This window comes from Anser brachyrhynchus (assembly GCF_964034855.1).
Source record: "Anser brachyrhynchus genome assembly, chromosome: 2".
Classification (NCBI taxonomy): domain Eukaryota; kingdom Metazoa; phylum Chordata; class Aves; order Anseriformes; family Anatidae; genus Anser; species Anser brachyrhynchus.
The window spans coordinates 98,102,055-98,119,113 of NC_137695.1; the positions used below are offsets into that span (position 1 = coordinate 98,102,055).

General features: G+C 44.7%; 1 protein-coding gene across 7 annotated transcripts in view; it reads right to left on the reverse strand.

The window, feature by feature from the left end:
• Positions 1 to 4,192: 4,192 nt before the first annotated feature.
• Positions 4,193 to 17,059, reverse strand: part of CARMIL1 (capping protein regulator and myosin 1 linker 1) — a 202,554-nt gene continuing 189,687 nt past the window's right edge. For 6 of the 7 annotated variants that reach the window (XM_080579348.1, XM_080579347.1, XM_080579345.1 and 3 more), the window contains 5 exons: positions 15,917 to 15,995; positions 13,461 to 13,691; positions 10,775 to 10,909; positions 8,026 to 8,172; positions 4,193 to 5,250 (listed from right to left, as the gene is read on the reverse strand). In XM_080579348.1, coding sequence (XP_080435474.1) covers positions 5,114 to 5,250; positions 8,026 to 8,172; positions 10,775 to 10,909; positions 13,461 to 13,691; positions 15,917 to 15,995 — 729 coding nt within the window. In that variant the 3' untranslated portion in view covers positions 4,193 to 5,113. The remainder of the gene's footprint in view (positions 5,251 to 8,025; positions 8,173 to 10,774; positions 10,910 to 13,460; positions 13,692 to 15,916; positions 15,996 to 17,059) is intronic. The other variant, XM_080579349.1, reaches the window with a different exon arrangement.

Sequence of the window (17,059 nt, forward strand, 5' to 3'; positions counted from 1 at the left end):
GCAGGGACGGTGGGGGTTAACGTGGAGAACTTCCGAGGAGAGCTGACGTTCAGGGGAAAATAAATAAATAATGAAGTTTGCTAAAAATGTGTAACCCTCTTCCGTGGTTTGTGAAAAAGGAGAAGCAGCAGGCAGGGATCTTGCGCATCCTCACTCCTGCCGACAGCCAGGAGGGTTCCCCACGCGGGAAGGAAGAGCCCCACGATGAGGAAGGCTGGAAATGTGCATCCTCTTCCTCCCATGATACAAATCAAAGGAAGAAACCTCGGCGTTAGGGCTCGGTGCTGGTACAGACCGGCTGGCATTTACACTCCTTGGGACTACACGCGATCCGTGTAGCCGTGTAGCCGACACCTGCATGGCGGCCTGCAGCAACTTCGGCTGCCTGGGGCTGGACTCTGGCGTCACAGTACGTTAGCCTGCTCCCCACATCATCTCTGGCAATGCCATTATCTCCTCCCAGTCGTCTTACGGAGAGTTTTTTCCAGGCTTATTTTGGTTCGTGTCCTGGTTTCAGTTACGGTAGAATTAATTTCCCTCCTAGTAGCTGGTAGGGTGCTATGTTTTGGATTAGGATGAGAAGAGCGCTGATAACATGCTGATGTTTTAATTGTTGCAGAGCAGTGCTTACACCAGGCCAAGGACTTTTCGGCTTCTCGCTCTGTCCTGCCAGCGAGCAGGCTAGGGGTGCAGCAGGAGCTGGGAGGGGACAGACCCAGGACAGCTGACCCAAACTGGCCAAAGGGGTATTCCATACCATCTGACATCATGCTAAACAATATATAGGGGTGGCTGGCCGGGGTGGGGGGCCGGCTGCTCGGGGATAGGCTGGGCATCGGTCAGCGGGTGGTGAGCAATTGCATTGTGCATCGCTTGTTTTCTTACACATTATTATTATTAATACTATTATCATTATTTTCCTTTCTTTTCTGTCCTAATAAACTGTCCTTATCTCAAGCCACAGGCTTCATTTTCCCATTTCTCTACCCCATCCCAGAGATTCCCCATGTCTTTGCTCCCTCAAATCCTGCCCCCAACATACCCTGTAAATGTAGGGGGGAATGCTGCAATGGACTTGGGTGACAATCCAGTACGAGAAAAACACATGTTGTTCTTTAAAGCATGAGCAAGTACTCAAACACCCCTCTGAAACATCAGTAGGTCCTTCTAAATACAGGTGACACCGAAACAATCGGCAGCAATATCTATTAAACTACCTTAAAGCTTAAATTCTGCATGGTTAAAATGGGTTTAGGCTTCTCCAGCTGCTTTTTGTTACCCAGTAAAGCATGAATTAAAGAAAGGGGCTCAGAGCAAGTTTCACCACTTGGGCAGGACGCTGTGCAGGGTACTGTAAACTTGAGGAGCGTATTGAACTGTGGGTTTATTGCCATTGGCATTAAAGCAGCGAGAGGAACGTGCCTTCTGCTGTACGCACAGCTCATGTACCAAACTCCCATTGCTCTGCCTTGCCTTATTTTCTTACAGGAATAAATAAGAATTAAAGGTAGGCAGCATTTTTAAAAGTGAGGGATGATTTTGATTAATGACTTCTTCAGCTCTGGCTTTGCACTATGCAGGAACTCTCGAGGTAGAGGAATTCAAACCCTTGTTTCGAAAAGCTGAAAAAGTAAAAATAAAAAATTGATTTTTTGTTCTTCATAGCATTATAGATTTTTTAAGATACATCTTTAGAAAAACACACCACTCTTCTTTCTTTTTAAGTTCAGAAATGGCTTTAATCTAATAATATTTGACAGGATTATATTTTCCATTAAGCCTTTGTGATGGCAGATCATTTGTTCAGATGTTTCTTTCATTGGTTTATTTTCAGGTTATGGCAATTACACATCAAGGAATAAGAAATGCCCCTTTTTGTTTTTCGTGTGAACCTGGGTGTATAAAATAGGTTTCAAGCAGCATAAATGCTATTTCCTAGTAAACTCGTTTCCTGCGTGGTTCGTGAGGCTCACGGAAAATGCAACCATCAATCCAAATGTTTCGGGGAGGCACAAGTAAGATCCGCTGCCAAGAGGGAAAGAGAGAAGGCGGCAGCTGCTGCGTGGCCGAGCAGGGCTGGCTGCTGCCTCCCTCCCTTCCTGAGCACCCGCCGTGTTTTAACACAGCTCCAGGAGAAGTGAAGAGCAGCATCGCTCCTCTGGAGGGAACAGAGGATGATCCTATAGCCGGAGCAGAGGATGATCTCCAGAGCCAGGACACAGCCACTGCCTGCACCAGCGCTGGCATCCTCGCGCCTGGGGAAAACCAGCGCTTGGCATTTTCTTAGAAAAATAATCCTTCTCAGCAGCTCTTTTCTATACAAGAGGAGAGCACAGCCAACCCCGTGTTAATCAATTAATAAGCACACGGTGTGCAGTGGCAGCATGAGCTAGCATTGATGACAGCTCCCTGTTAAGTGCAGCGGTCGCACGGGGCATGAGGGCTGCAATTAATGGGCCACGCTAATGCCTCAATCAGCCCAGGGCGGCTCTGCTGGAGGAGGGGGGAATTTAAGGCGATTGCTGTTCTCATCTGAGGAAGCAGGTATTTGCTGTTGTTACTGCTCACCAGGGAGCACTTGAGAACACTCAAAATCCATCACCCGGACTTCAAGCTGCTTTAGCAGGGAGTGGGAAGCAGGTCCTGACAACACGGCGTGGGGCTGATGGGGATCACAATTTCCTTGGGCAATGAGCCATCCTGCACCCCAGCACCACTGAGACCCATGGAGTTAGAAACCGGTGTCTGGCAGAAGGACGGAAGTCTGCTCACGGAAGCTGCTGCTGCTTACCTGAGGCCTCTGCAGCTCAAGATGCTGGAAATCAAAGCTGGGATTTGTTAAAGGATGAAGAGCTCCAGTGAGGTGCTCTGGATGCACCACGAGCTCCTTGCAATCCGGCTGACAGTGCCAGGCTTGCCAGGCAGGCAGCACAGAAAGGAAAAGTGACCTTCCTCCTCATGCCCAGACACACGCACGCGAGTCCCAGGTCTCTGAGAGCTCGCTAGTGCTCCCTTTCATGCTTTCCCCACCATCCAGCCTGCCCAACACAACAATGTCTGGAATAAATGCTGGAAAGGAGTTACATCATGAGGAAAAAAAAGCACTGCTGTGTAATGGAGCCTCTATGCTACAGCAGACAACTCCTGTAGTACTACAGCTTTTCTTCTAACACACACCCTTTCTCTACAGCATCTCAGAAACCCCCCTTCTTTGGTTTACTAACGCCAGGGCGATGGGCACACGCTACTGCCAGCTGCCTCACAGCAGGAACCATACAACACGTGGATGGTTGGTAAGGGCTGCAAACTTAGAGAGGTTCTCAGCAGCTGAAAGTCAGAGCCTATTGTTACTAATAACACAAACCTTGGGGTTCAATAAATCTTCTTAAATTCATGAAGCCCGCAAATCAGGGAACCCTTCTTGAATACTTACACTTATACAATTACCTTTTCCATGTCCCCTGTAAATGAAAATTGCAGCAGACTATTCATGAATTTTCTTTTCTAATATGATCTCTTTTTCTTTTTTTTTTTTTTTCTGAGAAGGATGTCCAACAAATAAAGACTGAATGTCTGTGAAAACGGATAATTTCTCTTAATGATTTTAGATGGGTGCGGAATTCCAAAACAATGCAAAACCCATGGCAGGTAGGTATGAAACCCCAGGCTTTACAGCCTGTTTTCCACTCCTACTTTAGTTTGAGATGCAAATCTCTAAAAAGTGCCTCTGGAAGGCCTTGCTATAAAAGACCAGTGTTTTGCTGTAGCAGCCCCTCTACAGCAGGATAGCAGGGGTAGCAAGAGTATGTTCCCAGGGGCAGCAGAAAGCTAATTCGACAGAGGCACAGAGGCATCTGAGCCCTTCTACCCATGCAAGAGGCCACAGCAAGCTCAGGGCAACTGCTCTTGGGAGTGAGTCACCGACCCAAGTTTGCTCTGTCCTACGGGTCCAAAACAGAATGAGGGAGCAGACACCTCTGGCTCACGTGAAGGCTTCTTTAATGAAAATCATAAGTGAGGAGACTAGCAAAGAGATCTTCTTTCAGCGATTTTATGAAGTTGACGTCTACGTTGATGTTGATGACCCTTTAAAGAAGAACAGACTTTTTACCATGAGCAGAAGACGGACGATATGGCTTTTGTCTTGACTGCATGCTTTGTCTATCAAGAATAGCACTACAAAAACGAGGAGTTACATTTCAGTTGTAAAATCATTTTATTGTTACAAATATACATATGAATAAAATCCCTTCAACCTGTAATGTAAGTGGATACCTGTGAAACCTGCGCCCCCTCCCCCCAAAGCAGAAATGTTTTTACAGATGTCAAACTGTTCTTCTCGGAGAATTACACATTGAAAGGAAGCGAATATGCAGACAGAACTGAAGAAGGCCTCTAGAAAACACCAATATTAATAAAACTTCAGTTGCCCTCATTCCAACCAACTATGTACATTAATATATGAATGTGGAAGCATAACAAGATTATATATCATTCAAATCCTTCTCTCTTGTGCTTTTTGACAGTACACAAATGTAAGCGCGGGAGCTTTATGTACAGTACAATAACAGGAAGAAAGAAGCTCCCGGTGGGAGAATGTAAAAACCATACCCAAGCATTTAATATATATAATCTATACAAATTATTTTATTAGTGTGCTCTTTTAATATAATTACAATGTGCAATTGCATACCGCAAGGATATATTTATAGGTCAGTCACGTGCAGATTTGACACATTTACATTCAGCAGTACGACACATTACCTGCTGTACAGTGTATTAGTGTACGACAGTGTCCAGTTAATTCGCTTTGCTTTCTAAATGCCCTAATGCAGGGCACTTCTTTGTAGCTGCTTCGGAGAAATTCAAGTAGAATACACGAAGGAATTGCTGGCTTTAGCAAAGGCATGGGAAGGAAGGCCTGAACTGTACGGGACAGAGATTAAGGGCCGAATCAATGCCAACCGATTGCACAGTAATTCGTGTTTGGAAGATCAGCTTTTCTGCATGGGAGTGTACCTGTGGTGACAGAGCAGCTGGCTAGGAGGGCTGTCGATTGCTGTACCCTGATTGTTATAAAAGCTCTCGCACTACAAAGCGCTTGCACTGATTGCTAAACAAAAATAAAATCTTTATCTGCTTCTTCGCCAGAGTCACTGGACTTGCTTCCCTGATGGCCGTCTTTACTCAAGGACCTCTGCTTCAGCTCCTGGAACTCGTGGGGCTGCTGCCCGGGGCTTCTTTTTGCAGCTGCACAAAACACAGAAATAGGTCTTACTAATGACTGTAGAAGGGAGGGAAGGGAAGAAAAAAAAGTCACTCATGCATGTAGGACCTGCTCCCACTGAATTAATTCGAACTAGTGGGAGTAACACAGATTTGTTAGTTCTTCAAACCACAAAAAGGTGAGAGAGAGGGAGAGAGAGAAGGAAAAAAGTGGAACAAACTTTACTCTGCCGTTGGCTGGTGAGCAGACAAACCTGGAACGTGAAAACCAGCACTTCAGTGTGACACAGATTACATTTCTGTTCTACATTACAGGTAGAAAAAGGCCTGGAGACTTCTTTCTCATCACATCACTTCAAAACAAAACAGCACTCTTTTTTCCAGCTGAGCTAGGTTACAGGTGATGGCCACCTGACTGCTCGGGTATCTCAGCTAGGCACTTCTCAGATCAGCAGTGCACATCCCAAGCCTTTCTCCCCTGCCGGACACCAAGCCCGACCTGCATCCTTCCAGCCGAGACCATGGCTCTGCACCTCACCGTCCCTGCTTCCCTTGATCTAAGAGCAAGCAGCACCCATTCTGTTCACCCAGCAAAAATCAACAAGGCCAGTGTTTCCCCCCCCAAAACCTAGAAGCCTTGAAATGAAATGGAAAGAAAGGTTTTCAAACCTTGTTAACATCTCTGACAGGATGGATCAGTGGTCTAAAATTGCTATGGAAACAAGAGTTTTATTGCGCACATCAGTTGGAGTGAGGTTATGCAAGGGTTGATGGCTTTGGAAATCTCATGCTTCCGATCAAAACAAACCTTTACATGCACAGTGATCCTCAGATGTGTCTTCGCTGCAAGTCGTGTTAGCTACAAGAGTTTTGCTCCACCACTTCAGGTGAGGATGCCTGGCTTTGGTCCATGCTGGACCCTACGGCCATGTGTGCACATCGCTGAACAAGGTGCCACCAGCCACAGCGGCTACAAAACACCTCCTGTCCCTTCCCCTAGCCCTGCCCGCGAGGCCGCGGGTCAGGCCACAGGGCCACCCAGATGTGCCAGAAAGCTCCGTCCCATTTTCATTTGGCACAGACCTCGTCCAGCTCCGCATCTCTGCTGGGACGAGAGCAGAAGGGACGCGTCCAGCACGCATCCTGTGAGACCCACCTCTGCACACATGGCACACTGCTTATCCAAATAAGCCTCCTGACTCCAAAATAGCAGATCCTTTATTTGTGCTGGCCAAAAAGAGGGATGAAACAAGAGCCAGCAGCTACAAAATCACTGCTGTCTTATTCCTGCTTTGCAAGTTGGGAAAGAAGAGAAAAGGATTTTGAGAAAGTTTTTTCTTTTAAAGCTATTTAGTTTAATTTGACAATTTTAAAATACCTAAATTCTGTAAGAATAAAATAAAATAAAAGGCATTTCCATCTCCTCAAACACCACTGCTCTGCTGTTCAAAGAAATAGGTGCCTGGTGGTTTTGAGTCATTTTTTATAATTATACCTGCTAGTAATTACCTGGCTGTTGTTTGAGCTTCCATTCACTCTTCAAACAAAACCCACAACACATGCTGCAGCAGCTGTTCTATTTTATGGCCTAATAAAGCAAGATGGGTAGTTTGCCCCCCAAAATGCCTGAAAAATACATTGGGCATTTAAGACCACATACTGCAACCAGGTTTTTGCCAGCAGTGCTGCCTCTTGCTCATGTGTAGTCCCCACAAAGCCACAGAAAGGGGACTTGTGTATAACTGTGGCAGCATCTCAGCTTCTGAAACTTACTTTACCAGTGAGCTGTCTTTGAATCGATTAAAATAATCTGATTATGGTGGTGAGTAGAGATTCCGAATTTCAGGGGGCTAAGTTTGATGCCACAATATGAAAAGAAAATCAGTTTATGCCTTCTGGGCTAAGGGTAGAGAAGGGCAGATGGGGTGTTTGTTTCCTTTTCCTCAAAGGGATGGAACAAATGATAGGAAATTTACAGAAGGGGTACACGTTGCCTTGCAAATAGAAGAACTGGCTGTAAACACAATTGCATTAGATATTCAAAACGCCTCATTTAAATGCTGTAGAAAAAAGAGTAATATTGAATCGCTGTTTAAGCAAACTGGTTAAGAGGTAAAGAGGAGTATGTAAACACATACCATTTGGGAACAAGAGTTTTTATATTTCAAAAACACACAATTCAACCAATTATTTTATAGTTTTCTGAATGAGTTCACTGTAAGCCAAAGCTGCTCATCAGGAGTTGCAGCACAGCGCTGGGTTTGGGCTCTTGTGCTTCTTTGTGGTTTTGTCGTGTTTATGCCAACCAAGGACAAGGTGCTATAACAAAACAAGCTGATTTACCCAGTTCTCAAATGGCTGTGTGAGTGACTGTACTGAAGCTGGCACTAACAATTTGGAGGCTGAAATGTGGTTTGAAATACTTCAGCGAATGCATCTTAAGAAGGAATTACACACAAAGAGCAGCAGAGAGCCTCGACCTGGAGAGGACTTACAGAACAGCGTGCCCCCGCCGCTGTAATGAGCGGTAATGGTTTGTAAGGAGCCCTCTTCCACAGAGGGCCTGCAGGTGCTACGTGGTACTGGGCACTGGTGCTGCCATGAAGGTGAAATGCAAACACATCTTCCATTAGCAATTTTTTTTTCAAATCCTTAGGTTTTGAGGTTTTTACCCTTCTCATACTTCAGGGACAGACCAGCACCGTTTCAAGGCTTCTCTGCTATTACCGTATCCTCACGATTGCTAGTGCCAGCTGTCGAGCACCGTCGTGATGAAAAATGAAATAGGAAACTGCTAACCAGGAGCTGGCTGTGCCTTCCTCTGCCCGAGCTCACTGCCCTCCTCTTCTGCACTGGCAGAACACTGCCCCGCAGCGGCTCCCCCTCCGCCAGGCGGCTTTGCGCGGTCACGGTCTGCATCTCTCTTTTGCCCATCTCCTGTTTGCTCTAGCAGGGAAAAGGATTCGTTTATACCCCTAAGCTGTAGGGCCGTGTATGGGAAGTAATGAGTAGTGTAAACAGTTTCACTTATTCATCCCGTTTAATCAATTATTCAAAGAGTAGCAATCAATACGCCGGAGGCTTGCTTAAATTTAGGCCAGATATTTGCATCTGTTGGTAACTGCAGCCCAGTCTTACAGGTACTCTGTGTAAGGAGGAGCACTTGGAGACTGTCCCATGCAGCACAGTTAAAATCATTAACGTAAAGCAATTTTATAATTAAGTGTCATCTAATGTGCAGCTTTCTTTTGCAGTAGATGTAATTTCGTTTACTAACTTAGGCGGATTTGTAGTGATTTACCACTTGCAGAAGTAAATTGAGCGTGGCAATCTGAAAGGAAGCAGAACGCAAGGAAAGAGGAATGGCTACAAGAGAAAGGAGCGCAGTAACAAAGAAGGATAACTTGATGAAGAATAACAACCAAAAGAAACAGAATTTAGCCTTTCCCAAACAACATTATGCAAAGCATAGCAGCTCTGTGAGGACCCAGAAACCCAATTTTAGCCATTCCAAGCTATTATTAAAATTCTCACAGTGCAATGCAGCAGCAACTAGGAAACTGAATGTCAGCTTGGCTGAGTCTGCTGCGGAGGCAAGCTCTAAGTGAGCAAGGAGTGAGGAAGGCACAGCATCCAACCCCCTTTGTATAACATTTTGTGAACAGCAAACAGATTTTAAAAATTAAGTGACGGTCCCTCTTCTCACGTGACAATTAAAAACAGCAAAAACTTGTTGAATCTCTGCTGTATTAGAGGTTGCTGTAATACAAAAGGCCAACCAGATGTGAAAGCACACCTGCAACAGGTCCCACTACGTTGTTTATCTCCAGCTATGTAGCAGCAAGTTCTCTCTCTGGTGAAACGCTGGCCAGAAAACAAGGGCTCTAGCACATGTATTTATCAGACAGCAACTGGAAGAGTCTGTTGTGGCAAGAGCCTTTGATTGCAACCACTGTCAATGTGATGGCACCGATACAGTGAGTCTGGTGCCCAAGCTGTGGCTCAGTTCACCTGTCTCAGCACAGGCTCTGATGGGACTAAAGGCAGCAGCAAAACCAGGCTCTGTCCTGCCCTGCAGCCTTTATAACGCCACAGCTGTGGCACATAAATGCCACTTTAGACACCTTGCTGTGTTTTGGGGATCCTGAGCCACAGACTGTGCAGATTTTGGCAAAACAGACTGTTCAAACCCTCAGCCCTTTCCAGGCACAGGAGAGATCTTTGGGTGTGCCATGTCCTGCTAGCTCCACACACCTCAGCAAGACTGTGGTCATTCTGCTGGACTTCCTTTACACCACAAGAGCAGCCCAACAGATGGCTGAAGGGAGAGCCAAAATCTGTAGACAGACACGCCACAGCATGGTCTGACATGTGGTCACCAAACTGGAGCCACCACACCAATAATTTTCCAACAAGAGCATCAACCAGACTGGGAGGTAGATTGTTTCGTAAAGGAAATTATGGTTTTAGGGGAGAAAGGGACAAGCTTCTCAAAATACACCTCTGGACACTCCCATTCTGGGGATGGCTTTGCCCCTCCTCTCATCTAGAGGGTAATGGGCTCTGCAGGCAGCACAACTGCTCCCTCTTCACAACCCAGCATTACATATCTGCCCTGACTCGTCAGCCCCTATCCTATACTCCAAAAAATTGCTGGCAGAGTACTGAAAGGGCACCACTTCATCTCAAGACTTCTGTGATTTTTCCAGTCTGGATGTGATGGGACATTGGGATGGAGATGGGGCTCACTGTCTTTCTTGAGAGCAGTCCAGGAAGGAGGAGGTCTCACACCCAGATTTCCAATATTGTTTTTGTGCCAGCTAACACCACGCTGAACAGTATTTCTGTGACTATTTCTCCATATGTTCTGTGCTTTCAGAGGAAACTTTAGCTCTTCTGAGAGTCAAGTGTGGATCAAAGAAATGCACCAGTGAAATTAGAAATCCAGAGCAGATACAAAAAGCAGCGAAGAAATGGCAGCGGTCTATTATCGTGCGTAAAAGGCACCAAGCCCTGCCCTGGCACACAAAGACAAGGGTGAGTTGAGCTCGGTCACGTGCATCGATCCCACAGAAAGAAGGAATACACACAAAGCAACAGGCTGGCTGCAAGGAACAGGCATGGCTGCTCCCCTGGAAATCTGCTAATCAACAGAGCTGCATTTCACATTTATGCACGATCAACACCAACCAGCATCTCGAATCAGACCAAACTAAACTAATAAATAATAAACTAATAAATAATATACATAATACAAGAGGTCCTTAATAGTTCAAATACATTATTAGTAGCAAGGGATTCATCTTATTTCACTTGGTTTGATGAAAGGAAGAAAATGTAGAGCACCAGCCCATGGGTGAAGGGGGAGGGAGGATGGGACCAGATGATGGATGGGGGGCAGGGGACCAGATTCACTCTCCTTCCTCTCTTTTCCTCAAAACGAATAACCCTCTTCCCTTTCAAGACGAAACAAATCAGGGAACAATGACACACTGATTCCTAGTAGGCGAAAGGCATGCTGGACCAACAGTCACACCAGCACTCCTACCTTCTTGAGAAAACGATCTGATTGTGGGGCTGCTCTGACCATCCTTTTCTTTATCAGAAGGAACCTTCTTCAGCACCGGTGGAAGCAGGGCAACTTTGGGGGAACTGGGGCCAGAGGGAGACTCTGGAGCATCCTCTGCGGAGTACCATGAACAAAAAGGTGAGAAGTGTTATTTAGTTGACAGAAAGGGCACTTTTATGACGGGGCTGAAGCTCAACATAACACACAAATCAAGCAACAGCTAGAATCTGTGTCAGAAAAAGAAGGAATTGGGAATTTACATCATGTTAAGAGAACACATGACGCCCTCAGTCCAGCTGCAAGAATTTTAATAGCCAAAGCAAAGATCTCAGTTTCAGCATTTTTAATGTATGTTACTATTGCAGCACAAACAGAAATCTGATGGGACCAACTGAATTTCATGCAAGACGTAAGCATGCAATTTGTAAAGAACAGCTGAAAATTGCTTTGGATGGATTTTTGGAAATATTTGTTCTATTCATGTTTTTATTGTTCTCGAACATAATGAACTGATCAAGTTAGATGTCCTGTTTCACAGTTGTAAGGCATAAAAGTGAATCGGTGGAAGAAATTCTGTAAGTAGTCTACAGAAGCCTATACTTCCAGGAATAAATTGCCAGTATATATAGCATGAGAGCATCTGTAAAGATTTTCTAAACAGAAAAATAAAATAAAAAGCCTGCTAGACTTTCAGGAAATCTGGAATTTAAATTCAAATCTCTAGTTTAAACCATCTGGATATGTTGTTTCTCTAAAAGATTGGATGCATTTATATATGGCATATTGACTACCATCTTTACAGTCCTTACAAGAAGACCTTTTCAATCTTAAAGCAGACACGGACTTCCCTCCTGTCCAAATGAAGGCTATAATGGGTCACTTAAACTGCTTGTATGTTTTCTTTCCCAAGGAATAAACATTGGCATAAGTATCCCACAGAGCAGCTGGGAAGCTACATTAGTACTGACAGCAGAAAAAAGGAGCTCGCATTACCGAGTAACATATATTGTATACTTGGAACATGAGTTAATTCAGTTGCATATCGGAAATTAGTAGGGATCTGTCTCACTGGCAACATAAATCGGCCATCACAAAGGAGTCAATCATTTTAATTTCAGCTGAGGGAAGCAATGACCTTCCAAATGCAACTTGGTCTGAATGGACACACTAATTCTCAGGACCTTCTCCACACATTTGACGTGCCTGTGAGGCCACGTGCTTTGGGAAGCTTGGTATCGACACGTGCACGAGCACCATGCTTGGCAAACACAGTCGTGTCTTTCTGAACTAAAGCTGATGATATACCATGCTTTACTGAGGAACCACTCTCAGTCTTTGCTAATTTGAAGACATCTGAGCTGTGCTCCTTTGCCCTCAGATTACTTTGCTACCATTAGTTTGGCCACATCACCATAAGCAACAGCAGGAGCAAGAATGTAAATAGGATTATTGCTTGGCTTCTCCATCACATCCCCTGGATGTGCTTAGCCAGCAAGTTGATACAAGCACCAGGACTGAAGTTAGACTGCAGCAGAGATGGTGCCGCTGTTGCTGCCACCTGAAGAGCTGGCCTATTACTAGCAAATACTAATTGTTCTCTCTGTTAAGCCCACAGTATGCTCTCTCTGCAGGAAGCATGAGCTGGCAGAAATAGATAGCTTAGGTCTGTTTGATACAAAACATTTTGAGATAACATGCTGCTTATGTTACAGATTAAGCATCACCAAACAAGCCACGCTTTCCTATTGTATTCACCTTCAGGAGCACCTCGCCCAACACCTCTCACTTCTCCGACCATTTTTTAAATGACCAATAAAATAAATACCCACTAGAGTGCAGAGGCAGACCAAGTAATGCTCAGGTACACACCAAGGGCAAGGAAGAGGCTGTAACATCCAGCTGCCCCCTTACCTCCAGCAGAAACAACATCTTTCTAAGGTCAGTGGTGAGCATGGGAAAAGCCTGGAGGTCTGAGAGCTCTTACAAATGGCTGTGCTCCCATATTTCAGTCAGCAGTAACTGATAAGCTCTATTTGCCATAGCCACTGGGAGAGTGAGTAACTAGCATGTAATTCCTCTCTACTGCAGTGGTTATGCTTTGGAAAGAAGGGGTTGTGTCATTGGCCTATTAAATAGTGAACAGACAGCATACAGGAAATCTGCTGAAATATTTCATGCTACTGGAAATCTTCAGGTAATGTCTGGGCAGGAGGTTAGGACAGAGCTGAAGTTAACAGCCATTCAGCTGGCAGCCTAGCAGGGCTATAAAAGCACAGCTACAATTATTTCCAATCAAAAGCAATAAGAAAAGAATCACAGGCAAAACAAGGGAAAAGAGAGTGAGAAACAGTAGTTTGTGTTAATTATTATGAATAACAGGCATTTGCTCAAGGGGTGAAAAGCAGCCTGCCAGAAAACCCCTAAGGACTTCAGTATTTAGAGCCAGGTGTTATCACAGGCTAAAACGTTTTAATAAATTTATTTAATTAGGACAGTGGGAGATGGAAAAGGAGGAAACAAGTCAAGAGCAAGTGACGGAAGAACCTCTCCCTCTACATTTAACTCCTGTCCAGGATGTGGCCCTGGGTGTCTCCTTCAAGGCCCACCCCAACTCCACGCAGAAGTACCCCGCTGGGGCTAACGAACGCCCAGAAGAGCTCCTCACCGGTACGAGAGGCAGAGCGTGGTTTCTGCGGCACTGTGGGTCGTCCTGCCAGGCTGGGCTTTGCGGACTGCAGTGGGGGTTTGGGGCTGGTTGTGTTGGAAGAACCTCTTGCTTTTGCTGCAGCTTCTGCCTTTGGTTCAGCTTTTGCATTTTTTTCAGATGATGCTGAGCCGGAGTCACCTTTATTGGAGGCAAACCGACTCTCTGGAAGGGTCTGCTGGAGTTTAGGCACTAAAATAAACAGAAATGTAAATTAAAGTCTGCAGCATGGAAGGGTCAGTGTACAATGTACTGGTACACAGAGCCTTCATGTAGAAAATACCTTTACTCATTCCCATACGCACTCACACAGCTGTGTAGTGATTGTAAAGTGACCCCTCGTATCTCATTTAAAATCACCGCAAGAAGAGCATCTAGACACACCAATTCTACATGTGCTAAACTTCATAATTCAATTGCCTCAGAGGCGATAGCACCTCCAGCCTTTTTAATACATTTAGGTTGATGGCTGGCTGGATTTTACTCTCCCTTCATCTTTGTGGGAGCAGATGGTATGGCCTACTTGCTGAGAAAGCAGCATTGGAACAGTAGAAAAGGCAGCCTTTGGCTGTTTCGCACCTCTACAGACAAAAGGTTGGCTGTCCAAAATCAACAGAGAAATTCTGGCCCAGAAAATTAATCCCGAACCTGTGAACAGCAGGCTACCTCTTGTTATTTGTTGCTTTCAGCAAGCACTAGAGGAGATTTTGAAACTTAGTAGAGATTAAAGTATTCTTTAGATAATATTTTGATTAATGTAATAACACTGTATAGGGACTATAGTTCCTACACATTAGCAGGCTTATCAACATATTATCCCAAACAAAGACCTAAGTATTTATGCATAAAACCACATTCACTTCCAAGAGATAAATCAGTTTTATTTAGCTACGCCAGTTGGTAGAAAGCCTGCTGGACATTAGGTTGCAAACAAGCAAAATGCCTGCCCCACTTTCCTACTTTGCAGCTTTGAGGACACCGAAAGCTTGCACATCTCAGCTATAACGATAATCTTGAAACTTGTATGCTAGCTCGGGACTTTCAACAACTGTCACGTCTTTATTCTCAGGAACAGAATGATGGACTAACTGAAATGCAGACTGGTTGCCTTGGTACCCGGCAAAGCTCACAGACTTCCCTTGACCTACCTACCTGCTATTCCCATTCAGAAACCCTGCTTGTTACGAGAGTGCTGAGCACAGACGTTTTAATGGCAATGGGAGGGGAGTGTTGGATGTATTTTGTTGCAAGCCAATCTCCAATACATTCTGCCAGCCTACATGACTGTTTTTCAGCCCGGCCGGAGTTAAACTCTGGATAACCAGAGAGTTGTGTGCTTACACATACGTATTTGTGTGAGCGCGTGAGAGGGGGAGTTCACGTCTGCAGGCATGCAATAGACCTTTGAGCTGCCAGCAAAACAGCAGGATGCTTTCTCCACCTGTGTCTATGTGCACACAAAAGAGCAGGTGATACCCACGCATGAAAAAAGGAAAAATAACAACAACTTATTCTCCTTCTGAATCATGATCTGTACTTTTCCTGTAGCAACATCCAGCAATTTTCCATTAACTCTCTTTCTTGTCTTCCTAACCTCAGGCCTGTTAATATTATTGGAACCCAGTAAGTTGAAATAAATTAACCCAAGCCAAAGACAAACTGTAGCCGCAAAAGCGAAGAGCAGCCTTGGAGAGCTCTCAAGCAAGAGTGGTAAAGTAAGGACTGCCATTCCAGGGCCCAGGACTACAGCTTGACAAGGGCCCTCAGCCAGTACACAGCAGGCCTAGCTGCAGAGTGCTTCAGTGCTGTAAGTACCAAGTTTATTTATGTTATTTTCTGCATGCAGGCAGTGTCCCTGGGCCTCCACAGCTTTGCAGACAGCCCTGGCTTTGCTCAAGCCACTTAAAGCCTGGGAAGAGCCAGCCTCCATTGCCTGTGGGATATGTCTTCCGATAACCAAAAGCCAGGACTACTCAAGCTGGTACCTACACTGACTACTATTAACCTTGCAAACTGGTCATAGTGAGGTCTTCAGATGTATTCAGGAGTTTCACTTCTTTGTGTGCAGACATTTTTCCTGGCTCCTGGGTTCAGCTCCAGCTTTGCCAATTCTGTTACGAATCAAGACCCGTTAGAAGGAGCCTCAGGCATGTATACTGAGTCCTCTCCCTCCTTTGCCGTGTGAACCACAGGAGTAAAACAACAGCCATCAACACAGCTCCGGAGTTGACTTGACAAGCAGCGCTGTCAAACACAGTACAAAAGCGAGCTTGTTTTTAATCTTGTTCACTTAGCATAAGTTCGTGTTTTGCTTAAGCAATTGTTAGGTACACAATTCAGAGAGGAAAGAGTGATTCTGAACTTTTTTTTTTTCGCATTTTCCAGAAAGAGTTTATACCAGGAAACCCAGACTGTACCTGTACCACTTCCATCCAATCGTTCTGAGCTCATCGCTGTGTCAGAAGACTCCCTGGAAGCTGTGTCATTTCCAAGTTTCTGAAAGAGTGAGAAAAGCTCTCATGTTAATAATAGATCTACGATTAATACAACTCGGTGGTTCTGCTAGAAAAAAGCACCGATTTGGAAACCCTAAGGCAAAGAAAATTGTGCAAGTACTGACTGCTGAATGCACTTCCTTGTTTATTCTTCATGTCCTGGAAATCCAAGTGGAAAATAAATTACACTGAATTGATCACTAGCATTGATGCCTAGAAAAGCTGCAGTGACACCTTGCCTCCTAAGTGACAGGTCTACTAACGTGCAGGAGTTGAAACTAAAGGCTCAGATAATGGACTTGAAACTAACAAAGTCTTTTCTCCAAAGACAGCTCCATATTTAAAAATTTCTCATTTAGGTTTACAAAGTATTTTTTTTAAGATCTGCATTTTGAATATAAGATTGCTGTGATGGATCTTATGCTCTTCCATGTACAAAAATAACTTTGTATTTTAAACTTGCAACTCCAGAAGTAGCAGCACCCATGTGTTTACAGGATTGTTTTGAAAACAAATAGATCTTACTTATTAAAAAGTGTTTAAAGCGACACATCACAAAGGCTGCTGGATTTTCACCATCTCTAAAAAAAGTGAGGGTTCTTGTCCTTTGGAGCTTATGACCTAAAGGTATCCTATTTGTAGATAAAAACTGGACAACAGGAAAGGCAGGAAGGAAGAGAACAGTCACAGTAGCAGGAACAGATTTAGAGTGAAATAGTATTGTAAGTATAAACATAAAGGAGTGATGTCTAAATATCCCTGCTGGCCATGTGTCTTTCCCCTGGGGTGGTAATTCAGCATAGGCTTTTTAGGAGAAGCAGATTTTGGGGGGTGATACAGAAAACAGCATGGTTGGCCTTACAGATTTACGGATACCTCCATTTTGCTCATATAATCACCCAGCTCCTAAACAAAGCGACTCTTTCATACAACAAGAAAAGGATGGAGGTGCTGAACGCCTGCAATTCCTGTATAGGATGTGTCTGTCTTCTTACCTTTCCTCTAAGAATAGGTGCACACTTAAATGGCACACTGTGTTAAGGAGGATGTAATTAGAATCAAAAT